The sequence below is a fragment of the Euleptes europaea genome, chromosome 11, assembly GCF_029931775.1.
Source record: "Euleptes europaea isolate rEulEur1 chromosome 11, rEulEur1.hap1, whole genome shotgun sequence".
NCBI classification, from domain to species: Eukaryota; Metazoa; Chordata; class Lepidosauria; order Squamata; family Sphaerodactylidae; genus Euleptes; species Euleptes europaea.
Window position 1 is genome coordinate 68,299,816 of NC_079322.1, and position 12,843 is coordinate 68,312,658.

Below are 12,843 nucleotides of genomic sequence, written 5' to 3' on the forward strand. Positions count from 1 at the left end.
TCCTCAATTCCTAGACAAGCCAGGCTCAGGGCAGGTAACAACAAGATAAAAACAATAAGATCATAGTATATCTACACTAAAATTATTAAAAACCATAACAACATTGTAAAATAAAACTAATATGCCAAATGGCACATTAAAATCATGGTCACCGCTGAAAGACCTGGCAGAGCAGTCAGTTCCCCCCACTTAATCAATTAAATAAAAGTGGAGGGGATTATAAATATATATATATCCAACTTTGTATTTAAACAAGCTTATGCACTTCTTTGCTCTCATAGCTCTTTTAGGTAGATTATTCCATGACATTACAAGAAACCTTCTTGTGATTTCTGGTCTAAATTTTAAAAATTAATATAATAAATTTAACTAATACCATCATTACAACTTAGCAGAACAAAGAGACAGATATAAAATATTATTTTTCAAATATTAAAACATAGATTACATTATAATATCATCATTACACAGTATTTCCAATCTGTGTTTGTTAGTGTAGGGTTTATAGTTGCTGTCCCTACAGTTCAGATCTTCTGAGTCTTTAACTTAAGTAATTTCCCGTATTTGTAATGTGACTTTTGTTAGGTATAGGAGGAACTGCCCTGATCTAAATAGGCAAAAACAGAATACAACATAGGTAAATTTCAAAGAACGCGCCACAATCAAATGTAGGTCAGGCTAGCCTGATCTCGTCAGATCTTTGCATTACGTTCTTTCTTCATTAAACTTGTATGACCACAACTGCACACGGCAATCCAAATGAATCTCTGCAGTGGCTTGTACAATGGTATTATCCGACAGCATCCACCTGAGCAGACTCCAACTATTTATAGTATGAATAGGGTTGCCAGGTCCCTCTTCACTGCCGGCAGGAGGTTTTGGGGGCAGAGCCTGAGGAGGGCAGGGACTTCAATGCCATAGAGTCCAATTGCCAAAGCGGCCATTTTCTCCAGGGGAACTGATCTCTATCGGCTGGAGATCAGTTGTAATAGCAGGAGATCTCCAGCTAGGACCTGGAGGTAGGCAACCCTAACTATAAATAAACTATAACTATTAGGGTTACTGAAGACTTGAGGTGCTGAGTTGTTTGTGGAATCCCAAGAGAATTTGATTGAGTGATTTATTCTTTTTCATGATTTCGTAGAACTGTTAGTCCAAACAGTGGGGGGAAATATATAAAATAAAACAACCAATAACGTAATGCTCTAGTACAGATTCATGGTCCACCTTCCTTTGGAATACTGTATGCAGGTCTGGTTTCTGGTTCTTAACAAGGAAATTGAGCTGGAGTGAGTGTGGAGGATGGCGGCCAAGATGATTTACCTTTCCTATGAGGAAGGGCTAGAAAGTCTGGGGCTTTTCAGTTTACAAAAATGATGATGATGGGAGGACACGATAGAAGTTTATAAATTATTTTCCATCTTCCTGTTCAACCCTCTAAAAGTTCTGACTTTTGCTGTTTTCTTATCAGAGGGGGTCAGCAAGGGAGCCGCTGGTAAGCACAGGGAAACAGCGTCCCTCCCCCCTGGAAAGATGCTGCACAACAGAGCCCAGCAGCACACAAGGATGATCTTGCCTAGGGGGTGGAACCAATTATGTATGAGACATAAGATAACATTTTTGCATACAGAGCTGACGCCAGGAAAACATATTGTTTTGCATATGGCAAACTACGTTGAAACATTATTGCCCTCCAGTTGCTCTTTGAAATGTTTCAGGTTTTCAAGTGCAAACAGGTGTTGTAGAATTCAGATGAAGACGAAAAAGGATAAAGCTCAAAGTCAATTCTACTTCTGTGTTTTGGTTTTATTTTTCACTTTTGCAGAGAATCAGTTATTTGAACTGACCTGACAGCTGTCTGGAGGTGCAATTCTCGGTTTCATTACTGAGACTTTGGGATCTGTGTATGGTTCAGGAAGGACAACAGAGAAATTCAAGTTAGGATGCTAGGGGGATATGGTTTTTTTTTAAACAGTGCACTGTGTGGCCTTTGGGGGAAGTCACTTGGCAATCACGAGGATGAAAAACAAATGAGAGCCCCTGGTTGTTAGTCTGCGAACGAAACCTTTCCTCGGAATTGCAAGTTGTTCTTGTTGGACCCGAGACAGGCCTGGCATACGCTAACAATCAAGCCATCTGTGTAACTGGATGAGAATTTCCCTTACCAAATGGATACATTCGTTGGACAGTTTTGACAAGTGTGTTGGGAAAATGCAGGAAGAATGCTATTCTTGGCATTGCTTTATACTTGCTTATATTTCCCCCCCTTTTTTGTCGTAATTCAGTAGCTGTTGAGAGCTGGGCAATGAAGCCTGCTGTCCTTGCTCTGGAATTCCTCTGGAGGCAGCCTTCCTTTTTCATATTTATGTTTTGTTCCCATTCTTGGGGGGAAATCTCATATATCTCGGTCTGAAAATTGGACCTTGAATTACATACCAGTAGTATTTAACACACACACACACACACACCAGACATGATATTCTTTGTTGGATGCACTTGACTATGTTTTACATACATATCATCCGGGATGCAAAGAGCCATGTGACTAGTTTCATGCGCCCAAGGATGCTGCTGATTGAGCAAATCAAGTCCATAGTTTTGCTGTGAAAAAAGGGAGGGGATTTGTATGTGCTTCTTACACTGTTTTAAGTTCAGGTTCTGTAATTTTGGAATGATTAGGGTTGCCAGGTCCCTCTGCGCCACCAGTGGGAGGTTTTTGAGGTGTAGCCTGAGGAGGGTGGGGTTTGGGGAGGGGAGGGACTTCAGTGCCATAGAGTCCAATTACCAACGTGGCCATTTTCTCCAGGTGAACTGATCTCCATCTCAGCATTTAGACTAGAGGCTTCAGTATCATGGAGTATTTCCACAGGCAAAGGGACATGCACTCATAGAACTTAACTTTGTCACCTCCTCGCTCCTGCAGCAACTTTAAATGCTCCCGAAATCCTGTTCCTGGAGGTCCCCTTTCTCCCAAGAATGAGATTTGAGGGGCATTTCATGCTGCTGCTGAACAGGGAAGGTGAAAAAGTTGCATTCTGTGAGCACATATCCCTCTGCATGGAATCTAAGCCTAAAATTTTATTTTAGCTCTTTCTTTTTTAATTTAACATATTTTATGTAAACCTGAGGTTTCCCCCAGGTTTTTAGAAGCAACTCCCCATGTATGTGTGTGTATTTTTTTAATTCACATTCTGGAGCCATGCTTAGAATTATGGATTGATGGATGAATAGGAAGGAAGGAGGGCCTGCAAAGACTTGTGAGGGTAGCATAGTAACTCCTACCATGGCCATCAGAGGCCATTCTTTTCTTAAAGGTCCAGGTACTGCTTCTCTTATTTTGAGGGTTTTAAAAAAATAATTTCTGCAAATCTGGGACATTCTCAGATGTATAGAAAGATCTGTATTGTCTATCCATGGCTCCAATCTCCAGATCTGAATATCCGCAGATTCTCAAAATTGAGAATTAGATATATTGAAAGATATATTGGTAGTTTGTTTGGGCTACGTTGTGTGTAGGAGGTCTGATCAAGATGGGTTCCCCTGAAAGTCTTAAATTTCAATATCGATATCTATTTTCCATAGATACGTATATATAAGTTTGCAGCTGCATAAAATAAAAAGTTGCCTTTACATGATATGAAAATAGAAGGCATACCAGATTTTATTCCAGCATAATATAATAGGGAAAAATACAGTAAGAACCCTTTTCTACTATCATGTTTACTTGGAAATATGATAAGGAACATACCCTGTGTCACCATTCCCCACCCCTTCTCTCCCTCATGTGATAGAAAATCTTTGTGTTTTCTTTACATCTTTTTCTTATTTTAAGTGGTTTAAATCAAACACATTTTTAAAAATTACAGAAGATAAAAGCTACTGCATACCCTGTTGTTGGTTCACTATAAATTATTTGCTAGTCTTCAGCCTTTCTAACTGGAAATATGTTTTGACTGTTGGTGACAGAGGGAATGTATCAGAGGATAATGGAGTGGTGCTAAGGAGTGTTGTTGCTTACACAATAATAACTGAGCTACACAATAATAACCCTGGGGCAGAAAGGAAAATGTATGTTAAGAAAATGAATGGTGACTTTAGAGATTCTTATTGAGCATGCTAAAGAGTGATCCTTTATATAGTGAGTGGTAAAGTTTCCAAGATAACACAAAATCAATATGTGAATATTATTTTCTTTCCCTTTATATATTTTCTCTTCCTCAGTCTTCTTATTCCTTGGGTGGGGGGAGAACTTAATATCAGTTGTGTAGGTATAGTTACTATACTATAGTAGGAACAGATCCCTCCCCAAACCCCGCCTTCCCCAGATTCCACCCCTGGAATCTCCAGGTATTTCCCAACCCAGAGCTGGCAACCCTAGAGAGCAGGCAAGCAAGCAGCTGTTGCTGATCCTAGCAGCAGATGGGTGAGTGAGAAGCAGTGGCAACTAAGAACAGCAGCCAGAATTTGCTTGCTACCCTCTCTTATTGTTGCCATCCTCCAGGTACTAGCTGGAGATCTGCTATTACAACTGATCTCCAGCCGATAGAGATCAGTTCACCTGGAGACAATGGCCGCTTTGGCAACGGACTCTATGGCATTGAAGTCCCTCCCCTCCCCAAACCCCGCCCTCCTCAGGCTCTGCCCCCAAAATCTCCAGGTATTTCCCAACCCAGAGCTGGCAACTCTATCCACCAGGGATGTTCCCCCTTTCCTGTGAAAACCAAAGATAATTGATGATAACAGTATAGTCCTAAGCAGGATGATACCCTTCTGTGGTTGACAGCAGTGGACTTAAAACACTACAATACCGTTTAGCATTGTAAGTAACTGAAACAATTTTGTCCATTCCTGATGGCCTAAACAAGGCCAAGATGAAAACGGATCCGCTTTTTCTGTCCATTTATATTAGCTGCCAATGCTAGGCCTTAGCTGAATGGCAGAAAGACAGAACAAGAATAAACTGCACTTTGGGCATCATAGGGCATATCCTGCACAGTTACTACTACCTCCAGTAGGCCTACGTCAAATTGCTCTGAAGAAATACTCTACCGGTCTCCTAATCTGTCTAGGCCAAACCTAAAAATGTATAACACTCAATTTCTGTCTGAGAGCACCTAATTACGTCCGCTAGAATTATACAATGTTAGTAATGGAAGTAACCCTACCCTCTATCTGTACCATAATCTCTTGGGAGAGGGCCTACTCGACAGCATCCTGGTGAGAGCCCTCCAAATAGGGTTGTCAGGTCCCTCTTCACCACCAGCGGGAGGTTTTTGGGGTGGAGCCTGAGGAGGGCGGGGTTTGGGGAGGGGAGGGACTTCAATGCCATGGAGTTCAGTTGCCAAAGCTGCCATTTTCTCCAGGGGAACTGATCTCTTATCGGCTGGAGATCAGTTGTAATAGCAGGAGATCGCCAGCTGCCGCCTGGAGATTGGCAACCCTAGCAGCCAGGCATTGTGATATATGTTCACAAACGGTATCACAGTACAATGAGGATTTTGATTGTAAATGTAACAGAAGAGTTTCCGAGGAATTGTTGCCCAGTGTTGAGGGACGGTAGTCTTCCACAGTTGTGATTTTTGTAGGGAATAACATGAGCACATATGCTTGGATGTCTCTTTAATTTGCACTCGCTCGTATTCCACCGGGGTGACCAGACACCACAGCTTCCAGTGTAGTGAGGTGGTCGTGCTGTAATCATTCCTCCTGCTTGTCTTCCTGAGGGTGTTTGAAACCCTGTGGATTTTAGCACCAAAATGCTCTGATCAGTTTTGCCACTATTGCTTTTGCAACTCGTTTTGACGTTCACTTTTGATTTTGTAGCCTGCAGAATTGTTTTAGTTATGAGCTTTATGGTGTACAAACGAGAACAAGGAAATGTCACTAACATGACTTCCTTGCACCTCTGGGTAAAAATACTATTATAGCGTTTTAACAAAAAACAAAACAAAAAAACCCCTCCAATTTTTGACACCTCTCATCTCCCACACATTTGAACCTCTTTCCTCAGGAGTGAAGGATCTAATTAACACACAAGCCCCTGAGTCACTTTGACAGCTTGCTTTCATGGCAAAGTGTGAAGAATCAGAGTTCGACCCACTGCTAACCCTTGGAATTCAAGGGTAACTTTTTAATGAATAACCCAGGTACTCCCTCCCTGCAAAACTACTCAGATTCCTTATTGAGACAAAATACACACAAGAACACCACTGTGTTATACAACCCGCCCATGCATACATTTAAAAGATGCCCGGAAGGGGAGAGCCACTTCTGCATATAAGACAGAATGTCCCTTGAGTATTGTAAGGTAGGGGGCTGTATGAGATTTGAAAGCAAGCAAGAATGTTGCTCTGCAAACTAGGATCCAAGTGAAAGATCGTGTTATATAAATAGACATATCCTCTGGCCACCATATTTGTTTATTTTAAAGAGCTTTAAACTACATGTTTAGAGCAACACGGTGCATCCTGGAAAGGAAATGCACACGATGCTACTGATATAACATGTGTTGCTTATGGGAATATACATTGGTGGTGTTGTGGGAGGTATTCACATTTCAATAATTTAAAAATGAGAACTTGAACATGCACAGGTAGGTGTTTTTTTGTTGTTTTGACCCCCAGCCCTTATGGGCAATTTGCTTAATAAATAAGAAAATGATATTTTTCTTTAAGGCCTTTTTCAATTTTCAGTAGTTATAAAAACTTGTCTCCAGAGCTGATTTTGCAGTAGGCGGAGATGATGTTTAGTGCTTTAGATAGCTCAAGTAGTTATAAAGGTTTTATTTCCTGGAGATGGCTTTGTGCTAATTTTGGAAGCATCCTATCATTCAAGTCGAAAGATGCCTGAAAAATATAACTTTCAGCACGCGCTTATATGCGTCCCCGCTTGTCAGACATATATAGGTGAGTGCCAACAATCTCATTTAGAAAAAATAAGAAGGGAGTCTTGTGACACCATAAAGATGAACAGATTTATTGTGGCATATATTCCACAATAAATCTGTTTGTCTTTAAAGTGCTACATGACTTCTTCTTTTGTTCTTGTTACAACAGAGCAACACAGCTCCTACTCTGGAATCTGATTTAGGTGTCTGTCAGCATTCACTGGTGTTATCTCTGAGTTTACGGACATTCACCAAACTTGTCTTGAGTTTGTTGGTTACGTGCCCAAATTTTATTTTGCGGCTAAACCTGTTTCTTAAGTGGTGATAGAATAGCGTTCCTTTTGTTTGATTACAATCTCATTTTTTAAAAAAATTGGCTAAAGAAAACGTGATATGGAAGCGGGCTAGAAGGATTCGGGGTAAACACTTGACAATGCCATACAGGCTCATAAACAAATTAACTCATCTTCTTCTGATCACCCTCCTCTGGAGAGTGTAGCTAGCTCTATTGTTTACTCTTGAATTTATAATGTTTTTCCCTCCTTTTATAAGGCAAGAATTCATTTTAGAAACTAATGAATTTGAAAAAACAAGGTTTCTTGTGTCCATTTGAGTCCGAGTCCTGCAATTTGACTTTCATTGTTTGTTTCCAACCTCATCTTGTTGTCTTCCTTCCTTAGCCTTTTTCTTCTTTTTTTATTTTTTTAAAACTGTATTACATTTTTTATTGAAGACCAAGATGAACTGGGTCCCTGCATCATTGGGCCCATTACACTTCCTAACAATTCCATTTACACCTTATTGTTTGTCTCATTGCTGGAAAATTCAGGTGATTCATCATGCCTGAGGAAGCACCTGATCCCATTTCCCTCGATATCACAATCGCTATGTGACAGGAATACAGTCAGCGCTAGTTTTCAAACTACCTAACAGGCCAAGGTGATAACTCTTTGGGGACTTTTAGCCTCTCAGGTATTGATGAGTTCCATTTTCGTAAAGCTGTGTATTCTTGCTCCCTTTCAACAGCCCTCTGAGTGAAGAAAAAGGTCTGGAGTTAATAAAGGAAGTTGCGGACCTTCTGAAGCTGCAGATGACTGCCTTTGCTGATGTCAAGTACGTATTACATACACGGACACCAGGCCTTCTGTTAATTTATAGTTTTCGTTTAACACGAGAAGCTGTTCTGAATGGGAGAGACGAAAAGCTCAGGTTGCAATTGTTCTGAACTGTTTTTATTTTGAAAGATATATGGAGAGAGAGATTTTTTTCTCCTTGGCAGTATGGTATAGTGGTTAAAGAGTCAGATTAGAATCTGTAAGACCCAGGTTCAAATTTCATCTGCTGTTAGGGTTGCCAGGTCCCTCTTCAGCATCGGTGGGAGATTTGGGGGGCAGAGCCTGAGGAGGGCGGGGTTTGGGGAGGGGAGAGAAACTTCAATGCCATAGAGTCCAATTGCCAAAACGGCCATTTTCTACAGGTAAACTGATCTCTATCAGCTGGAGATCAGTTGTAATAGCGGGAGATCTCCAGCTATTACCTGGAGGTTGGCAACCCTATCTGCTGTGGAAGCTTGCTGACTGGCCTTGGGCCCATCACACATTCTCAGACTAACCTACTGCACCGTGTTGCTGTGAAGGTAAAATGGAGGAGAGAAAAACTATGTTGGCTGCTTTGGGTCTTCATTGGGGAAAAAAAGGGGTATAAATGAAGCAAAGAAATATTCTTTTCATGATAGAAGGGAGGAACCCATGTAAACTCAATAGGGTTGCCAGGTCCCTCCTTGCAACCGGCAGGAGGTTTTTGGGTTGGAGCCTGAAGAGGGTGGAGTTTGGGGAGAGGCTTCAATGCCATAGAGTCCAATTGCCAAAGTGGCCATTTTCTCCAGGGGAACTGATCTCTATCAGCTGGAGATCAGTTGAATTGCAGGAGATCTCCGGCTAGTACCTGGAGGCTGGCAGCCCTATCACTCAATAAAGTTGATTGACAGCAGGCTCAGGTCAGGAAAGGAACTATATCTTCATACAACATACTGTGAGAGTGACTACCACAGGAGGACAGTGTATAAGCTATAATTAGGCAAGAATACAAGTGCACAGGGGAGCAGCAGAATCAGAACTGCTGGCCCTGCTCCCTCCTCTACACACATTTTGTATAACTCAGGGGTCGTGAAACTCATTAGTCAAAAGAGCCAAATATCAACAGTACAACGATTGAGATTTCTTTTGAGAGCCAAATTTCTTAAACTTAAACTATGTAGGTAGGTACACTGTTTATTAATTTAATAAACTTTAAATAAAGTTTTAAGTCTTAATTAAACTATAGGTACACTGAATAAAACTTGATATGATACTTAATAATGATCTTTTTTATTGATAAAAATTAAATTGTAAGTCCCTTCCATTTCCCCCTCCCCGTCCGGAGTCCTCGCCTGGAGGCCTGGTCTACAGCCATAAAAGCCTATTGGTAGACCTGGCCTCCGGCTGAGTCCCATTGGGAGGCCATGTCTACCCATTGGCTTTCTTGGCAGTAGACCTGGCCTCCGGAGGCCCATAGAAGCCAATTGGTAGACCTGGCCTCTGAAGGGGGACTTTTTCCCCTCCTCGGAGTCCAGGTCTATCGACAAGAAAGCCAGTGGGTAGACATGGCCTCTGAGGAGGGAAAAAAGTAAGGCATCCATAAAATTAAATCATGACAATGACTGACAAACACTGTACATTTTCCCCATCTGCATTCTCAAAACTCTGCAGGGGGGCTTATTGTTGAGTTGTGCATCTGAGTGGCAAATCCAAGGCAAAACCTCCCATTCATAAATGGCCAATAACCCCCCATGCAGAGTTTTGAGAATCTGGATGGGGAAAATGTGCATCTGAGTGACAAATCCAAGGCAAAACCTCCCATTCATAAATGGCCAATAACCCCCATGCAGAGTTTTGAGAATCTGGATGGGGAAAATGTGCATCTGAGTGGCAAATCCAATGCAAAACCTCCCATTCACAAATGGCCAATAACCCCCATGCAGAGTTTTGAGAATCTGGATGGGGAAAATGTGCATCTGAGTGGCAAATCCAATGCAAAACCTCCCATTCATAAATGGCCAATAACCCCCATGTAGAGTTTTGAGAATCTGGATGGGGAAAATGTGCATCTGAGTGGCAAATCCAAGACCTCCTCCTCCTCGCCGCTGCCTGGGCTCCTTCCTACCGTCCCTCAAGACCCGACCCAGGACTGCCCTGGGCGGAAACTGACGGGCCCCGCGCCCCACTTACCTCTGAGCCCGGGGAACAGGCGGCGCAGCGCGGCAGGAGTGCGGCGTGGACGGAACCAAGCTGCAATGCCGGGCCGAGCAGGGAGGGGCGAGCGACAGGCCCCCCGACAGCCATCCCCGATGGGAGGGTGGGCCGGAAAGGCATTCTCCCGGCAAGCATGCCGGGGCTGAGAGGCGAGGCCAGGAGCGACCTGGGGCAGGGCAACGCCCCAGCGGGCCGGCGCGCAGACGCCGACGGCTCCAGCACCAGGCGGCCCTTACAACAAGGGAGAGGGGAGCCAAAGCGGGGCGGCCTAGAGGAGGCCCCGGGGGGAGTAGCTCTTGGGCCGGCCGGCGGGAAGACGGGCCCAGATTGACACCAGTCGGCCCCCCGACCAGACCACCTGCCGGAGAGCAAAGGGGCGGGGCTGAAAACCGAGAGGGCTCTTGGAAGTTCGGGGAAGGTGGAAGGGGCGGGAAGCGCTTCAAACCCCCGCCGGCCAACTGGGTGGGACTGGAAAGAGGCGCACTCAAGGGCTCAAAGAGCCGCATGCGGCTAGGGAGCCACGCTTTTGCGACCCGTGGTATAACTTGTGAGCAAGAAGTTACACAAAAAGAAATGCATATTTGCGTCTGAGACCCTGCATTTGCCAGGGCTCTTGATCACGCAGAGTGTAAGCATATACAAATGCACACATTATAGGCTCTTGGTTCATGAGTTGTAGTGACTGTGCAAAGGGACAGGATAGATGAGGGTGATCCCCTTCCCCCCTATTCTCACCATGCTCCGAAACTTAGATGATTTTTAAAAGGCTGAGAAGAATTCAAGGTCAGTTGATCAGCAGCTATTAACCAGGCTAGCCTGATCTCGTCAGATGTCAGAAGCTACGCAGGGGCAACCCCGGCAAGTATTTGGATGGGAGACCTCTAAGCAATACCAGGGTTGTGACGTCTCTTGCCCTGAAAACCCCACCGTGGTCGCCGTAAGTCAGATGGGACTTGATGGCAAATGATAATAACAATTAATCATGGTAGGTAAAAATGGAAGCTTTGAGCTGAGAGGCAGTTCTCCTCTGATCCTCCATTGTGCTCTGTGAATGTCCATGCTGTTTCAGAGACAAAATGTCAGAGCAGGGGTCCTCAACATGGTGCCCATAGACTCCAATGTGCCGGCAGGCACCTTTCTTGGTGCCTACCATGTGTTTTTAGAAAGTGCCCAGGGATCTAGTGAGGCTTTTTTAGTTTTTATGTTTATAGTATATTGCTGGCAGTAGCTTTATATAAAGTACATTACCTGTGCAAACAGCAAAGTAACCTTCTAAAAACATAGTGGGACTAAACATGATAGGGCTGGGTAGCTAAAACGCTTAACACATCTGACTGCAACTTTTATTGTCATTGAAGTCATCAGATCTTCCCAATTTGAATGTATTTTTATAATTCAGGTGGCAGTTGATAATAACAGCTGAGAGTTAGTGTGGTGTAGTGGGTTAAGAGTGGTGGTTTGGAGTGGTGGACTCTAATCTGGAGAACCGGATTTTATTCCCCACTCCTCCACATGAGCGGTGGAGGCTAATCTGGTGAACTGGGTTACTTTCCCCAGTCCTACACACGAAGCCAGCTGGGTGACCTTGGGCTAGTCACAGCTCTCTTCAAGCTCTCTCAGCCTCACCTACCTCCCAGGGTGTCTGTTGTGGAGAGGGGAAGGGAAGGAGATTGTAAGCTGTTTTGATTCTCCCTTAAGTGGTAGAGAAAGTCGGCATATAAAAACCAACTCTTCTTCTATATCTAATTTTAGACACTTAAAAAAAAGTCATCTATCAAAATCTGGTCAGGATCTCTCTCTTACAACAGTACATATGCGCAAGGAGCTCTCACCAGCCCTTCAGCACCAACTGGCATTGTTACAAGTAATAGTACAGCTTAAAAATGGTTGGCCTCATGAGAGAAGGGCTCATGTAAAGGAGACAACTAGGAGAAACATATTTTTCCAGTTTCCTTTTGCATAAATGGGTTAGATGCCTGCAAATACAGACAGATGCTGCCAGATGAGGATTTCTTGGCAAGGATATCTTATATTCAAGTATACAATGGCACCAGCATGGAGTATAGCTTTTCCTGGATGGCTGAGGAGAGTTAGGCAGCAGATTATACAACTGAGATTAATTAAAAAAAAGATTGGGAGATGGAGCACAGTCAAGAATAAGAGAAGCAATAATTTAGGATGGTAAAGACAAACTTGTATGAAACAGAAGTTTGGTTTTTCTTTGAGGCAATAGGTGGGAGACAGCAGGGGAGGGGAAAAAGGTGAGATGGGGGTGAGAGGAAGCAATGAGAAACCTGGTACAGATTGATAAAGTTGTAAATAATCGACAGAACATTGATACCGAAGGCCGAGGTAATACAATATTGTAGTTCTGTGTGTTTGTGTTGCCCCCCTCCAACAATAATTTCAGAGGAATGAAAGGCTCAATCATTTTCTGGTTAGTTTCTGTACATGTAGTTGTTAACAGATAGGGTTCCTCCCTCCCTCCCTCCCTCCCTCCCTCCCTTTCTCTTTCTTTCTTTCTTTCTTTCTTTCTTTCTTTCTTTCTTTCTTTCTTTCTTTCTTTCTTTCTTTCTTTCTTTCTTTCTTTCTTTCTTTCTTTCTTTCTTTCTTTCTTTCTTTCCCATTTATTGTGGAGATAAGCTGGAGAAGTCTGTTGGTGATGAG

General features: G+C 43.2%; 1 protein-coding gene across 1 annotated transcript in view; it reads left to right on the forward strand.

Moving 5' to 3' along the window:
- The window catches only part of PTPRN2 (protein tyrosine phosphatase receptor type N2), a 674,076-nt gene that overhangs the window by 247,202 nt on the left and 414,031 nt on the right, over positions 1-12,843 (forward strand). The window contains exon 10 of the mRNA XM_056857125.1: positions 7,913-7,999. Coding sequence (XP_056713103.1) covers positions 7,913-7,999 — 87 coding nt within the window. The remainder of the gene's footprint in view (positions 1-7,912; positions 8,000-12,843) is intronic.